The 16,585-nt window shown below is 42.1% G+C and overlaps 1 protein-coding gene and 1 pseudogene across 1 annotated transcript; one reads left to right on the forward strand and one right to left on the reverse strand.

Moving 5' to 3' along the window:
- The first annotated feature begins 2,191 nt into the window (after positions 1 to 2,191).
- Positions 2,192 to 8,090, forward strand: LOC139350313 (B-cell receptor CD22-like; annotated as a pseudogene).
- A 4,307-nt stretch (positions 8,091 to 12,397) lies between these two features.
- On the reverse strand, positions 12,398 to 15,620 carry LOC139343557 (rho-related GTP-binding protein RhoU-like). The gene is made up of 3 exons (XM_070981283.1): positions 15,029 to 15,620; positions 14,769 to 14,827; positions 12,398 to 13,912 (listed from the first exon to the last, which is right to left on the reverse strand). Exons 1-3 carry the CDS (start codon positions 15,357 to 15,359, stop codon positions 13,424 to 13,426), a joined length of 879 nt encoding a protein of 292 aa, XP_070837384.1. The 5' UTR covers positions 15,360 to 15,620; the 3' UTR covers positions 12,398 to 13,423.
- Positions 15,621 to 16,585: the final 965 nt, after the last annotated feature.

Genomic DNA, 16,585 nt, shown 5'->3' on the forward strand with positions numbered 1-16,585 from the left:
ATTCCCTAAATTTTATGCCCTCTTGTCTCTTTCCTGTCCACCTTCGTTAATCATTTCATCTGAATTTTCTCTTCATTGCGCATTCATTTCCATCTTTATATATTTCACTAGTTTGGAAAGACTGTAAAATCAGGTTATCCATCACAAAAGTTTATTTACAACTGCAAAGCACATTTGTCTTGTGAGAACAAAAACAACAGTTCATGAATGAATATGTGTAAATTTAAGTTCAGTTCAGTGTTTTATTTAATTAATTCCTAAAATATTTTTACTGCGTGTGTCTTTCTCCAAGTGGTACATTGAGAGACAGGAGATGATATTGCTTTATCTACCGTTAATGTTAATGTTAATGAACAATGTTAACTTTAACTGAGAGAGAAGTATAAGTGATTTAATCTTTAAAAAGTTAATGTGGGGGGGAAAAAAAGAAATGCAAATTAAATAGTATTATGTGATTATCATTATTAGTACCATATTTATTTAACTACATGTTCCCAGTCTTTTACACATGTGACATATTACCCGGGGGAATGTTTTAGAAATTCATGAGTTGTCAGCAGTTCCACCAAACACACATTTCCCGTCTAAACTTCTCAGATACTCTAGTTTAAACAACAGTTTGAGGCTTAAGGAGGCGAATGTATCCAATATTTCACACACAAAAAATGAATACATATTTGTGAGGAAGAACCTTGTTTGTCCTTCTTTTCTCCCCATTAACCATCTCATGACCCTTGAGATTTATTTTGTGACCATTAAGAGGAAGCCCAGCCCCTAGTTTGGCAACAGCATGGGTCATTTACTAAACTGTGTATAAAGTTGTGAAATCCAGCTCCACCTCAACCAGCTACGACAGCAAAATGCTGTGTAAATATTAAAGCATAAGGAATATTAACCTAATGTTATATCGAAAAAAATAATACTCATCTGTGCCATTTTGTCTGTTGAATGAGTACTTTTACTGTTGACACTTACATATTGCTGATAATACTCATAATACAGCATTTTACATTGTAGTCAATTAGGTGAAGGATGATAGTACTTCAGCCAGCACTGACTAATTTCCTGTATGCAGGATTCCTGTCTGCATGTATTTTCATTATGAATGACCTCACTTCTCCTTTCTCTTTAGCACCATGTGTTCTCACGACCACTCCTTTCCTCAGTAGCCCACAGCAATACAACCTGTTCTTTGCTACTGCAGTGACTGATGTCTTGTAAAACATCTTTCTTATCTCTCTCCAGTGTCTCCACATGGGAACTGTGATTCATGTTCATGTGGCTGTAACAACTTCATTTCCCCAGCGTGGGATCAACAAAGCTTTTCTTTTCTTTTCTTTTCTTTTCTTATGACCATAGTTGGTCTTTAATATGATGTCATGAACTGAACTGACAGATAAAAAACAGTAACATATACTTGCCTTTATGTATTTTCCACCGTACACACTGTTAACTACACCCGAACAAAAGAACAATTGCAGGAGAGAACTTTTCTTTAAACATTCTCATGTGCATTTTAGATCAAATCAAATCACATGACACAAGCTTGAGTTACATTATTTTGTCATCTTTCAACAATTCAGCCAATAGAATCTGTTCAAAGTGGACACAATGACCTGAAAGCACCACATTTCACACCATGTTTTAAATAAGCTGAAGACAAGCTTCCCTTTCAAGAGAAAAAAAAGCCAAAACATGGGGAAAGCATGAATAAAAATTGTCTGCTGACAGAACCTGAAAAATTTACTCAGACTTCTTGAACAAATAAAAATATCTCATCTCAAAGAATCCAGGTGTACCTTGAAGATAGAGCATCCAGACTAAAAACGACAACAATTGTCTAGATACAAAGAAATTCAGAGTTCAAAATTGTATTAAGATTTTTGTGTTTAATATTCGGAATAAAGTTTGTATTTATCAGAAATGAACTCTGTAAACAGACTCTGTCAACAGTCTGTTCAACAATTCATCAGTTCAATAGTCAAAAATGCCAAAGAAATTAATTGAAAAAAAAAAAAAAAAAAAAAAACCCAGGAAGGAAGTCACATCACTTCTTTACTCTTCAGTGTCTGTTAATGCAACCCACAAAGAGACGAAGTGTCTTCAAAGATCAGACGTCCCTTTTTCATCAAGAAATGTTCATTGTAATTAACTGACATCCATTTTTTCTCAATATGTGATCGATCTGCTGATTGAACAGAGACGTGAGGAGAAGCTATGAGTTTTACAGCAGCAGTGAGCGGATTTGTTGTCTTCCTTCTCTCTGTGCAAGGTACTGTACATCTACATTTATATTGTAGGTTAGTTCACACACTCCAGACATTCAGAGGAAGGCAAGTTATTTTTAGTAAATGCAAAGATCTGATGTGTGATGTTATGAATTCCCTGCAGCACCAGACTCTCCTTAGACTGAAGTCTTCACAGGACACCACAGAGATGTGTTTGTTTTTAACACCAGCAGCATCTCCACACACTTATACCTGAACATGAGAAACTTGAAACACTGAGGTACTGTGTACCATTAGAGACAGCAAAGCAGTGTTAATTTTGACAAGAATTTAGTCTTAGTCGCTTACTGGAAATAATTTTAAATTTAGTTTTAGTCTTAGTCACTTACTGAAAACTGAAGTTGGTTTAAGTCACATTTTAGTCTTTTATTCTGTTTTCATCAAGATTTAGTCCGTGGAATCCAGTTTTTGTTTAATTTTAGTCAAATGTTTTAGTCACAATTTTCTTAGACAGTTTCGTGATTAGAACATTAGAAACCTGAAAAACTGAGGTACTGTGCACCATTAAAGACAGTAAAGGTGTATATAATTATAATTACTGTACAAAGAAGAAATTCTCGTTATTATTTGCTGAATAAAATTTGCCACCCTGTGGAACTTCCTTCATTGCTCCACAGTCCTACAAACTCCACTTTAGTCTGTTTAAATATCCAGGCTGATAGCTCTCTGATCAGAATCAGAATCAGAAAAAGCTTTATTGCCAAGGACGATTTTAAACATATGAGGAATTTGCTTTGGTGAGGTTGGTGCATGACACATCTATTGAAAAAAGAAGCTATTAAAAAAGTCAAAAATATAACAATAAGTAAAAAAAATATAACAATAGTAGAAAATATAACATTAAGTAAAAAAATATAACAATATAAATATATATATACAAGTCTGTTTTGTTTTGTTTTGTTTTGTTTTGTTTTGTTTTGTTTTGTTTTGTTTTTTTTCTTACAGAAGCACAGTCTGTTCTTTCAAAAGGAAGTCCAAGCAGAGCGTTAATGTAACAAAGGGTTATGGCAATGTCAGTGTGACAAGTAGAGGCAGAGGTGAAGTGTGAAGAGTGTGTGTGTGTGTGTGGGGGGGGGGGGGGGTCAACCACAATGTTTCCTGCACGCCTCAGGGTCCTGGAGGCGTACAGGTCCTGGAGAGACGGGAGATTGCAGCCGATCACCTTCTCTGTAGACCTAATGACACGCTGCAGTCTGCCCTTGGCGGTGGCAGCAGCGTATGGTGATGGAGGAGCTGAGGATGGACTCAGTGATGGCTGTGTAGAAGTGCACCATCATTGTCTTTGGCAGACTGAATTTCTTCAGCTGTCGTAGGAAGTACATCCTCTGCTGTGCTTTCTTGATGAGGGAGATGATGTTCAGCTCCCACTTGAGGTCCTGGGAGATGATAGTTCCCAGGAAGCAGAAAGACTCCACAGTGTCAATAGTGGAGTCACAGAGGGTGATGGGGGCAGGTGAGGCTGAGTTTTTCCTGTCGTCCACAACCATCTCCACTGTCTTTAGAGCGTTGAGCTCTAGGTTGTTCTGGTTGCACCAGGTCACCAGATGGTCAACCTCCCACCTGTAGGCGGACTTGTCACCGTCCGAGGTGAGTCCGATGAGGGTGGTGTCGTCCGCAAACTTCAGGAGTTTGACAGACTGGTAACTGGAGGTGCAGCTGTTCGTGTACAGGGAGAAGAGCAGAGGAGAAAGAACGCAGCCCTGAGGGCATCCCGGTGCTGATGGTCATTGCGTTGGAGACGTGTTTCCCCAGCTTCACGCTCTGTTTCCTGTCAGACAGGAAGTCTGTAATCCACCTGCAGGTGGAGTCAGGCACGCTCAGCTGGGAGAGCTTCTCCTGAAGCAGAGTTGGGATGATGGTATGAAAGGCAGAGCTGAAGTCCACAAACAGGATCCTGGCGTAGGTTCCTGCAGAGTCCAGGTGCTGGAGAATGACATGGAGGGCGAAGTTGACTGCATCGTCTGGAAGACCTGTTGGCTCTGTAGGCAAACTGCAGAGGGTCCAGGACAGGGTCGGTGATGTCATTGAGGTGTGAGAGTACAAGGCGCTCAGCCGCTCACAAGGCGCTCGATGCAACCCTGTTTCCAAAAAGGTTGGCATGGTGCGTGAAACATAAATAGAAAGAGAATGGGATGATTTTCAAAAGACTGAAATAGAAAAGAATAATTCTGTTCATATCACAAATACTTTTCAGGCCTCAGTGCTCTGCATTTCTCTACAGTTTCCACTCACACTCTGCAGCAGCATGACCACAGGAAGAAGAAGATGTTAAAGTTTTTCACACCCTTTGAATGTTTAATCTTCAGCTTTTTCTTTTATTCTGCTCAGTAAGCACTGTGTTGAAGCACACAGTTTCAATACACTGCTGTTCCTTCACTGCAGCCTCTCCATGATGTCCTGCCTCAGCGCTCCTTGACATTAACTGCAGAGATCATGTGCACACCTTTGACTTCCTGTAAAACTGAATGATTTGCAGATGTCTCCATACTTCTGTTCACTTTGGCCTGAACCAGAAACAAAATTAAAATTTGATTCACAGTATTTTTACAACACAAAATCTCAGACAAACGTGTGATACAGAATAAGCTTTCAGCTCAGTTCTAGTTAAGACAACAGAGACTGCAGTATTTTGATGTTTGTCCACGGCCCCCTCCCCATAAACATCTTGGTACAATGAGATTATCTTTGTCTCACACTGACTTAAAGTCGGATGGCACGAGAGCCAAAGTAGTTTCTGGAATCACACACTGAAGCCCCTCCACTACAAATGAAAGTGTGTCTGCTGATGTTGTTGTGAGTGTGACTGTAGTTTCTGATGTGCTCTGTGTTACAGTGGTACAGGGTCAGTGGGGCTGGGGAGTGACTTATGGCTCTACTAAGATCTGTGCCTTAAAAGGATCGACAGTGGAAATACGCTGCACATACACATACCCATCCAGCACAAACAGACCTTATACCAGAGTTCAAAACAAATTCTGGTTTACTAAACTCAATGGAGCTGAACCTGTGGATCTGAGAACAGACTCACAGTATTCAGGTCGTGTGGAGTACAGTTATAATAACAATGACTGCACTCTGAGAATCACAGACCTGAGAGAGAGCGACTCAGCTGAGTACAAGTTCAGGTTCATAACAAACCAACCAGGTGGAAGCTATACTGGTTCATCTGGAGTCACTTTGACTGTAACAGGTACGTCTTCATTTGTCTGTTAATTAATTCCAAATGTTCAGCATCTAGAAAACAATAATATGAATGTGTCTGAATTTGCATGTGTGTACGTTGACAGTTTTGTCTGAAATAACGTTCCTGTTCCTTCCTCATGGATCCAGATCTCCAGGTGGAGGAGGAACACGAACCATATTCTGGCTGGATTAAGTGTTGCAGCATTTGTTATGAACCTGATCATTATTCCTACATCTGGTACAGAAATGGAAAGAAAATTTGGGGAGAAACATCTAATTATTATGAATATTTCGCCTACCATAAGTCTGCAGACAGTTATTCCTGTGCTCTCAGAGGAAATGAGGATTTCCCCTCTCCTTCAGTGTGTGAGTTCACTCCACAGTCTTCCACTGACATAATGGTGGTGGAGCTGTGTCACTACATGTACGTGTATTTAACCAAGTCTCTTTTAAAAATGGACAAAGGTTGTTTTATCTTTCAGGTGTCCGTGGTCAAACATGCAACAAAGTGACGTACACTCACAGAAGCATCTGTGCATGCAAAGGCTCATCAGTGGACATTTCCTGCATGTACAGTAGTAGCTACGGTCATAATGTCACATCAAAGTTCTGGTTCAGTCCTGTTCGTAGTCGTCAGTGGCAGAATCCCTCACAGCCTGAGGACCTCAGTGAAGACTCCCAGTATGCAGGTCGTGTTCGGGTCTTTGAAACAGAGAGAGGACGCTCCACTCTGGGAATCACTGACCTGACAGAGAGTGATTCAGCTCAGTATCACTTCAAATTCAGAGCAGGAAGCTTTGAATGGAGGAGTAGTTTACCTGGAACAACTCTGACCGTCACAGGTACTGATCAACACAAACTGATGTTATACACACCAACACAGTATATTTAAAACACTGAACATGTTGACAGTGATCAATCATCACGAGTTCACTGTTGTGTTGTTACTTCTGCTCTCTACTACTTCTTGAATTGTAACTGTTGTGTAGACGTGTGTGTTCATCTGTCGTGCATTTCTTTTACAACCAGTGATGATAATCTTGTTTCTTGTTCTCATGTCCAGCTCTGCAGGTGCAGGTGACCAGAATAAAAGTCCACCAGTCTTATACACAGGCAGAGCTGAAGTGTCACAGCAGCTGCCGTCCAGCTGGTCAATTTTCCTACATCTGGTTCAATAATGGAAAGGAAATCACAAGAACGCAGATATCCTCTTATGAAGGCCAGTTTTATCCTGGAGACATCATCTCTTGTGCTCTGGAAGGACATGAAACTTGCGTCTCTCCCTCAGTGTGTGAGTTTACTGCACTGTGTCAGGACAGAAAACACACATACACACTGACATTACAACACAAACACAGTTTCAGATATATGTCGTGATACAACACTCTGAAGTTCTTTCCTGTTGTGTGAATTTTTTGTCATTCAGGAGTATTAGAAGTATAAAATACGTTGTTGCTGCATTCAATGTTTTGGTGGTTATAACGTTTCTGTAGTTGAGACGCTTCATTACTTTTATGATCTCATGGCCGATTGCTCTCAAGTGGAGTTCATTGATCAGTTTCTAAGTGAGACAGGATGGATGTTGTTAGTCTGTAACTTTTCATGTTTCATAGTAACACTTTCAAACGGAGTCACCAGCTTCATCATTTATTCATGACAGAGTCGACAGACAGACGTCTTAAACTTAGTGAATCCAAAAAACAGAAGTGCTGCTGGAACCACAAATCTGGTCGGTAACATTTGCAGAATATTCAAAAAAAACTAAAACAGGATCTGAACACAAACAAGACTGAAGACTTACATTAGAAATTATTAATGACTTGTTATTGGCTGTCAGTTTCCAGCAGCAGGACTCTGACCAGGGACAGCTCCAGGATCAGCACTCTGGACAGCCACTGTGACAAATACACGGGATAATCAAGAAGAATCAAACAGAAAGAAATTGAAATTAAAATAGTCACTTGTCTGTGAGGACTTATTCTAATCTCAGTAATTCCTGTTGATCTCTTCTCCAGATGCTCCAAAGCTTCCCTCTGTGTCAGTGAGTCCCTCTGGTGAAATCATGGAGGGCAGTTCAGTGAATCTGACCTGCAGCAGTGATGCTAACCCAGCAGCTAATTACACCTGGTACAAGAAGAGTGTAAACGTCAAAGCTGTCAGTGAAGAAGCACAGCTTGTCTTCAGGTCCATCCAGTCCTCTGACTCTGGAGAGTATTACTGTGCAGCTGAGAACGAGCTGGGGAGGAGAACATCTCAACACATCTCTGTTGATGTGAAATGTGAGTCAAACAGCTTATTGAAAAATAACAAATCTGTCCAGATTTTACTGATCATATCTACTTTCTTCAGCTTGAAGTGATTCATATTCACAATCTGTCTCTGATTCACTGACCAACATTTGTCAGATAGTCTAAAATGCTGCTACACACAGCTTTTAATTTAAATACCATATGTGCTACAGTAGTAATACGCACACACAAACTAAAGTAATCTCTGTTAACACATCTCCTTCAGATGCTCCAAACCTCCTCTGTGTCAGTGAGTCCCTCTGGTGAAATCATGGAGAGCAGTTCAGTGAATCTGACCTGTAACAGTGATGTTAACTATGACACTTATTGACCGATTGACAGTCTCACCTGGTAAACTGATTCATGAATCAAACCCTGCTCATGAGGTCCAGTACAGTATAACTAAAAACATCAATCTCCCTCCTTCAAGGGATATCAGTGATGATGATAGATATCATCAGGCTGACTCTGGTGGTTGTGATGCTGATTCCTCTGCTTCTGATCTGTCTGTGGATGAGGTGAAACTATGAAAATTAATCAGTTCCATCACTGATCTTTTACTTTGAATATCTATTTCAGAATTTTCAAATAAACTTCTTATTTGTTTCTTTGTTTTTGGATGCAATTCAGGAAGAAGAAAACTCTGAGCTCCAACACTGAAGCAAATGAACCCATGGAGACTATGGAGGTGAGAGAGATTTGTGGCCACACTGACAGAACTTACCCCACCAAGGGATTATCATTTTTTATTTATTTTTTTATTTTTTTTACTTCAGAGGCATTCATTTTGTTCTTATAAGGTCATAAAAACAATTTACATATAATTAAATTATTACTGTGTTTCTTGATGGTACAGTGTGTAAGATACAGCCAGAATTTAGTTTAAAACATTAAAAAAAAAGAGGATATTATCAACAGAATGTGAAGAAGTAACAGTTCTGACGGTGCATCAAAGACTCCGCCACATGTTGCAGAGATATCTAGAGACGTTAGCATGCTAACCAGCTAGCTGCAGCCTGTCCTGTCTCCTAAGAGAACGAGCTCTCGGTCCAGGCAGGCTCAGTCAGCTAAAAGGGCCACTAGCTGCACAGCTAACAGCCAAAGACAGCGTTAGCAAAGAGTACAGTGAGCAGCAGTTAGTTACTCTGGTGATTTGCTGCCCACTCTTTGTTTGGAGTGACCAGTTCTTACACATTGTACCTTTCATCGAAACCATTGATGTGTATTCAGTCCCTTCACACATTTTCCGGCCACATTTACTGCAGAGGTCTTTTGTGCCTTTAAACAGGTCTGAGTACATTTTAATATCTAATCTAATCGTATCCAGATTCCATTTGAAGCCTCTGACTCTCATCTTGTTGTCTGTCCCCATCAGTTGGAGTCTGATCCCAATTATACAAACGTCTCAGCCACGAACAGCGACACTGCAGCGTGTAGCAGAAGATTGGAGTAGAATGCAAGCTTTATTTTTACCTGTGCAGGTACATTACACATGTTAGGGACTGTAACATGCTATTTTAGATATTCATGTGGTAAACTGCTTTTAAGAAATACTGTCACATCACACCTGTCCTGACAGAGAAGGCCAATAAAATTTGTTGAAAACAGCGTTGAACTGACAGCACAATACTTCACAGCATGTACAGTATATTTGAATACAGTCGACTTCCACATGAGCCAATCTCTGGCACACTTTGCTTGCTATAAACATTTTTCAAGTATTGCAGCGACTGATCAGCAGCTATTCAGTTCCAAAGCAACTCTGTGTGTATTTGAGTTCCCTCCCACTGCTGCAGAAGGCGACAGGGTGCAGAAAGTTTTGGATTTCAGCTTTAAACAAACTCTTTTTGTACTACTTATTCAGACTAAAGATTGTATTGATCATAAATAAAGTCAAATACAAGATGAATCAGTTTGTTTGCTTTGTCTTCTCACCTTCCCATTTTTCGTCCATCAATAAAACAATGTAATAAACTGGTAATGCACACCCTAAAACAACAAGCAAATCCTCTTCTGGATGGCGACTGTCAATGTTCAAATCCCATTTCACCTGCACTCCATGTTAACTTCCTATAAGTGCCCCATACAGGTGAAGGATATCCCTGTTTTCTGTACTGTCACCCTGTCTGATGAAATAGATGTACTATAAAAACATATCTCCAACAGATATAGGCCTGCCATAAGGAGAAGAAACATATCTTTTATTATCACATCACACAGAGAGCTAGTTGCACACTACACGCCATGCTTCATGTGAAATTATTTTCTCCGCATTTAACCCATCCTTGGTCCGTCCTTCCTCCGTGGCAGACAGGGAGCAGTGGGCTGCCAGCCAACAGCAGCGCCCGGGGACCCAACTCTCACTTCATCACATTGGTCAGGTGGTGATCTTCTTGCATGTTTTTAGTGGGGGTATATTTTATGGAGGATACCCCAGGTGAACACGGGGAGTACATGCAAACTCCACACAGAAAGGCCCCTTTTCCTCGAGCAGCAGGCACCGACGGCATGGTGGAGGACACGCCCCCCGGTGCCCACAGCGAGAATCGAACCCGGGACCTTCTAGCCTGTGAGGCGACAGTGTCACCACCGTTCCACTGTGCCACCATAACTTTATTTTTTTATCTAAAGAATATTTTTTCTTGAATATTTCTAACCAACCCAGGAAATCTGGCCCACAACCAAAAGAAAAGCAAACAAAGGATGGAGAAGTTTAGTAAACAACACTTATACAGACCATACTGCCTGAAATCAGAAGAGGGAAATATGACTAAAAGAGAGAGAGAGAGAGAGAGAGAGAGAGAGAGAGAGAGAGAGAGAGAGAGAGAATAAATTACAGTTGACATATTGGGTCTTTTCGGCCACTGACCATGGAAGTTTGTTCTGATACAAGATAGTTTGGCTTTGAATATATGGGCCCTGTATGCGACCTCAAACTGTAACATACAGTAATCAGCTATAGCTTAAAGGCTTGATCCAAAAATCCTCTGACAGTGAGAAGTTTAGACCCTGCTCTCGGGAAATTTAAATTTTGTCGAAACATCTGCCAGCTCGTCAAAACAGATATTAGATCTTGTGTAACAGGTGTAAACTGAGAGTGGAGAAAGTGCCTGGTTTGCAGATACCTGAAAAACTAGGTGTTTGGTAGGTTGAAACTGAGAGGAACCGCAACATGAATTAGTGCAAACAGGTGTTCAGCATGTACGCAGGCGACGGTTAGGCCTCTTCCAGTCTGTTCAGTCAGAAGGATCCGCTGTATGAAATATGGACACTCCTTCAGGACGTCCTGAGGTGATCAGCGGCCAGATGCCAGAGAGGTAACCACACCTGTCTCTAAAATCTCTCAAGCTGTCTCAAGCTCTGTGAGGGAATTTAGGCCGGGTTAAGTGAGGCCACCTGTTAAACTGAGCCTGCCTGGACAGGGCACTGCTGGAAATGACTTCCTACTCTACACGGAAACTAATTTTATTCATCCTACTCAATCTGTTTATCATGGTGGTCTAATTAATCAGCCGACGAGTTGTAATCCCTTGTGCCATGACTTCATATTAGTTCACTTCTGGTGAATGAGGGACTTGTTTTTGCTTTGCAGCATAAGACTCATTTTCTTCACAGTGGCTTTGATGACCATTTCCCTTCATTATAACACTTTGTACACATTATAAACTCTCTGTTCAAGGCCAAACCATATTTTTTAAATATTTTGCATTACACTACTTTTTATGAGATGTCCAATAATATATGGTACATATGCATCAAGTACACATTCATGATCATTAGAGTAATAAATCCAATGGTATGATCTAATTTGGTGAAGTTCATGGATGTGTCACTATTTTTTTCAATCCACTTTTAATTTGACCGTGTGTTACTTGTGGGGAATTTAAGGTGAAAAACTTGGTTTAAGGTGAATTTGAGGGTAGGGGTTAGGCATGTGGTCTCCAGGGATTAAATGTAAGTCAGTGTGGGGTCCCCTGAATTTTTGTGTGTAACCTCAGCTCATGAAGTACTAGAAGTACATTTTCCTTACTTAGAGGTTGCATGTGAGAACGAGATAAACCCTTGAAGGTGGAGGAATCGGCCCCTCCTGCCTTTTCAAGGTGTAAGGCCTCCGTGGGGAGACACTCAGGCTCCATATGCTGGTCTAATCCAGTCCAGGTGGTCCTGTCTGCTCCTATTAGAGGAGGCTGAGACCAGAGTGAGCCTTCACCAGGCTGACTCTGAATCAAAGAGGAAAGCTGAGCAAAGTGGTGATATTCTGCTTACCCCGAGATTACAGGAGAACGTTCTGCCTCAGAGCGCCTGACCCCAACATTGGATCTGAGGCAAGGAAGCATTTTTATGCACAGAAGTCTGGTTGGGCCAGTCAGTCGTTGATCACGAGGAAACAGAGCGCTGATGAGACAATCAATGGCACTTGATCCCTATTAACCTGCCGACATGTCCTGCTGTGGTCAGGTGAAGGAGCAAGAAGCAGAAGCTGTGAGAAGCGGTGTGAAGAGGTGTTTGCATGTAATTCTGCTTACAAACAGATGGCACATCACACCCAGTGACATGTTGCTGTTTTGTGAGCAAATATCACTGATATTTGATTTTCATCCTTGAAATGCCCTGTTTGCTAAGTGAAATAATCTTCTAAACAGTTGTTATAAACTTTAATCAAGGCTTCCAAACATAATTCACAACCAGTGATGCATTGAGCATAACCATAAATAAATAAATAAATAAATAAATAACAGTCAAACAAAGTCAAAAACAAGTTTAGATCTCCATCAGCCATGTTGGACAGTCAGACTACATCAAACTTGTGTCTGATAACATTTGTGGGCTTTGTTTTAACACCCTGGGAGCCTTAGATGGGTGGGGTTACCCACATCCGGATATGAAACACTGAAATGTGTATGAGGTTTCCTGTGGTTTTCTCACCCAAAATCCTTAACAAAGTAGACTCGCCTAAAATTGGCTTATTGCCATACTTCAAACTCTAGCAGTTACACAGAGGTTGAAAAACAGTGTGTGGTGGCAAAAAGAATCAAAAATGGAAGAATTCGTCAAGCAAGTGATCAGCAGTGCAAAGCTTGCAGGACCGGCTGATGACAGAGTGTGGCACCGCTGCATGTTAAACGTTTATTCCAGCAATAGCACACTGTACTTCTGTTAGAGACTTGTGAGATACAGATAAAAAAGAGAATAGAAAATACTGAAGCAGCAGAGGCTTCGTGGTTTCCTTTTAGCCCCGTCTATGAGTGAGGCTCACAAATCTTTGGATACTACGCTTCCCAAAATGCATCTTGATAGCACCTCTCATTAAACACCCGCTGCTTTCAAACTCTACTCTCCCAGTTTGTAACCAAGACTTTCTGCTATCAATTTAAAGTCAAGCTGCAAGTGAGCAGCGGTCAGCCTTTCAAAGGTTTGCGGCGGAGCCACAGAAGACGCTTTAAAACTGCTCGTAGTTACAGGTAACCTGATGGCTGTGTGAAACATTTCCCACTCACACTTTCCCTGACAGTCTGGGGGTTTGAACAGGAATCTTGTGAGCCGCAAACCTGCATTTCTGAGCTTGTTGTGGACCTCGATTTGTTGTACTGTGTGGTGATAATCCCCACCCATCTGGCAGCTTTGCACACATGATCTGACCCAGGTTTGCTCTTACACAGCTGTTCACTTGAATTCACAGCTCTGCTCTCCCATCAGACAGGTGATCTTCCTCCACCAGGTCTCCGAGAGGCTCTTGATCTTGTCGGGCGTCTTCTTGCTCAGAGTCAGCCTCTGCTGCTGGACGCTACAAGCGCCTGTCGGCTGAATGCTAGCCAAGATGGCTGAATCGAAAGCGTCCTTCAGGTTCTTCTGGGTCAGCGCCGAGCACTCCGCAAAACTCACTGCCCCGAGCTCCTGTGCGAGCTGCTGGCCCTCCTCTGTGCCCACTGGCCGCTCCTGGTTCTGTGCCAGGTGAATCAGCACCTGGACGTCCTCCCTCAGGTCCAGCTGGGTGCCAACAAGGACCAGAGGCGCACCGGGACAGTGCTGACGGATCTCAGGGACCCACCTGTTAGTCAGGTTGCGGAAAGAGCAGGGGCGGACCACGCTGTAGCAGAGGAGGAAGACATCTGCGTTCTTGTAGCACAGCGGCCGGAGGCGCTCCAGCTCATCCTTTTGATTCAGAAACAGATACACCAGATTAATCCCTCAAATAAGAAGATTATAAGAAGCTACAAACTATAAAACATGGATGCTTCACACATCTTCAACCCAGCAGCACAGAAGAACTACGATCTACAGTTTGAAGGTTAGTGTCACCCATTCAGTGTCTGACCATAAGTGAAATATGGTCACAATCTTCCAATCTGTTCCTGAGTTATGGTGCTGAATAACGGCCAAAAAGTGTTTCTACAGAACATTATGACATCATATTTCTTTGGTTAAATCCACAACATACTTTCCTCTGAAGAAACATTCCCTATATAAACTGCTGACAGTGAGGTCTGTGATAACCCAGATATACATCTACAGAGGCTCCTAATAGGAAGGTTTGGATGATGGATGAGAAATTCTACTGAAAGTGGACGATGGAGCACAGGATGACAGAGGGGGCGGGTGAGTTGCTTTGTCCAGCAGGGGGCGCTGTAAACTGTGGAGTTACAGGACTACGGGGGGCAACTTATACTAAAAGGGTCTTAAAGGATTTCAGTCCAGGACTAAACGCAGGCTGCAGGGGGCAACCAACACAAACACAGCAAGAACTGTAAACGTTTGAGAGTACCACTAATTACTAACAATAAGTTATTGATCCCTGATCACTTACATTGATTGATCCATCAACCAGCCCCCATTTCTATCATGAAAAAGCAGGACAGGAAAGAAATGCGACAGTGCAAAGTTGAAAGATTTCCACAATGGAAACCTGTGTTGCATGCACCTGTTCTACAGGTGCCACTTGGTGAGGTGTGCTGATTGTTCTTTATGTATTTATGACATTAAAATTGGGAAAGAGAGAGGCGCAGCTCACCTGTCCAGCCATGTCACAGAGCTGCAGTCTCACTGGTTTTCCGTCAACAACAACCATCACTGAGAAGATGAAGAAAGCACTTACAGTATGTGTAACATTTGATTCATCATGAGGTAAGAAAGCCGACATGAACACCATCTACAGGCTTGTAAACAACTTAAGGAAAAGAAGTTCGACAGAAGCCTTAAACCTTAACTTTCAGGTGTGCCTAGCACCTGTGCGTAACGCTTTCATTCAGCTACATCCATGTCAAAGATTACCGGTAAAGTTGTCAAACGCTGTTGGAACATATTCTGTCGGGTAACCGTTGGTGGTGTAGCTGACGATGAGGCTGGTCTTGCCCACCGCTCCGTCGCCTACTAGGACGCAGTTCACCTTGCGCTCAGGTGCGGAGCCGGACCGCCGGCGCTTCACGCTCAGAGGGAAGTCCCGGTTCTTTAAGCGCCGAGGAGGGATCGGGGAAACATCTCCACCGCACATCGGTTCCGACACACGGCGCGGCTTCTGCTTTCCGACATCCTGAGGAAGCATGGCTCTGCCTTCGGACAGGGATGTAGCTGTCTGACGCTTCAGAGACGTTGACGACTCCATGCGCGCTCCATCCTCTTGACAGCTCACGTGTTTTCTGCTGCTGTTGACGTTTGTAAACTGCAAACATAAAGCGCCAGACGACACTTAGATGTGCTTCGTGTGAAGCGAGGCAGAGATTTGAAGCGCGCAGTGGCACAGCCGTCGCGTTTCTCCGCTCAGCAGGAGCTCCTGATTGGCATTCTCCCTGCATCTGCTGTGGTCGTGATTCCTAAGAGGCTTACTGAGCAGAGCACCATATGAAGCTCCAGAGCTTTCCAAGTGAAATGAACTAAGCCTTCTGGAAAGCTTTATCCCATGGAGCAAATATACAGTATGTCACCCTCTTTAGCCAATTAAAAGATAGAAATAAAAGTCTACATAGGGGGTTCACACTTTGCAGAGTATCTTTGTGCGACAGAGGCAGCACAATAAATGGGTTAATTTTACATTATTTTTTTTAAGTATTACAAAAACTCACGAAGAGGGATTACACACAGCACAGCTGTCTGACAACAGTGTTTTTAAAACAGATTATATTCAACTCTAAAAATCTTCCCAGATGGAGCTTCGTGAGACACAATCTGCCCCCTGTGCGGAATAAATTTGAATAATGATAAACGAGCGAATACATGGCAATCACACACAAATGATAGACTGGATTTTCTTTTTTCTTCACCGGTCTGACTTACTATTTCTGTCCTATAACATCCATTCAATCAAACAACCCCATATTTGACTTCCACCAGCCTGTTGAGGGAAAATACTGTATGTACATGTGTGACATCTACGATGTGGCGCACTGACGCCCCCAAGTGGTGGAATCAGGTTAACTGTGGGGGACTGAAGGACTGGATGCAGCATGATTCATCTTTTCTTATCACTGTCACCAGCAACGAGAGAGAGAGAGAGAGAGAGAGAGAGAGAGAGAGAGAGAGAGAGAGAGAGACTGGAGCTGAAAACAGATTGAAGCATCAAAAGAGGAGAAAAAACACTGCAAAACCTCAAGCAAGCAGAAAAACATCATTTCTGGTATGAGGGTGTTGTTTTTATGATCCTCATCAAACAGGAAATGAATGAGGAACATCAACAAAATACACCGTTTCCTGATCCAGCTATTACATTGTCTCTGACACATGAGGGAATTTTATTTCATGGTTCAACTAATATGGAGTTTTTGAGGCTCAATCAGCTTCATTAGTATTCAAATCTTTTTTTATGCTCTTAAAACCTTCCTTTTTAAGGTGGAC

This window comes from Chaetodon trifascialis, chromosome 2 (genome assembly GCF_039877785.1).
Source record: "Chaetodon trifascialis isolate fChaTrf1 chromosome 2, fChaTrf1.hap1, whole genome shotgun sequence".
Classification (NCBI taxonomy): domain Eukaryota; kingdom Metazoa; phylum Chordata; class Actinopteri; order Chaetodontiformes; family Chaetodontidae; genus Chaetodon; species Chaetodon trifascialis.

Bases quoted from the DNA above. Each gene is read 5' to 3' on its own strand.
- LOC139343557 (XM_070981283.1), bottom strand. From the start codon at position 15,359: ATGGAGTCGTCAACGTCTCTGAAGCGTCAGACAGCTACATCCCTGTCC. The intron at 14,828-15,028 runs GTAATCTTTGAC...TCATCTTCTCAG, and splicing joins AGCGTTTGACAACTTTACCG to TGATGGTTGTTGTTGACGGA. The intron at 13,913-14,768 runs GTGAGCTGCGCC...CTGAATCAAAAG, and splicing joins TCTGTGACATGGCTGGACAG to GATGAGCTGGAGCGCCTCCG.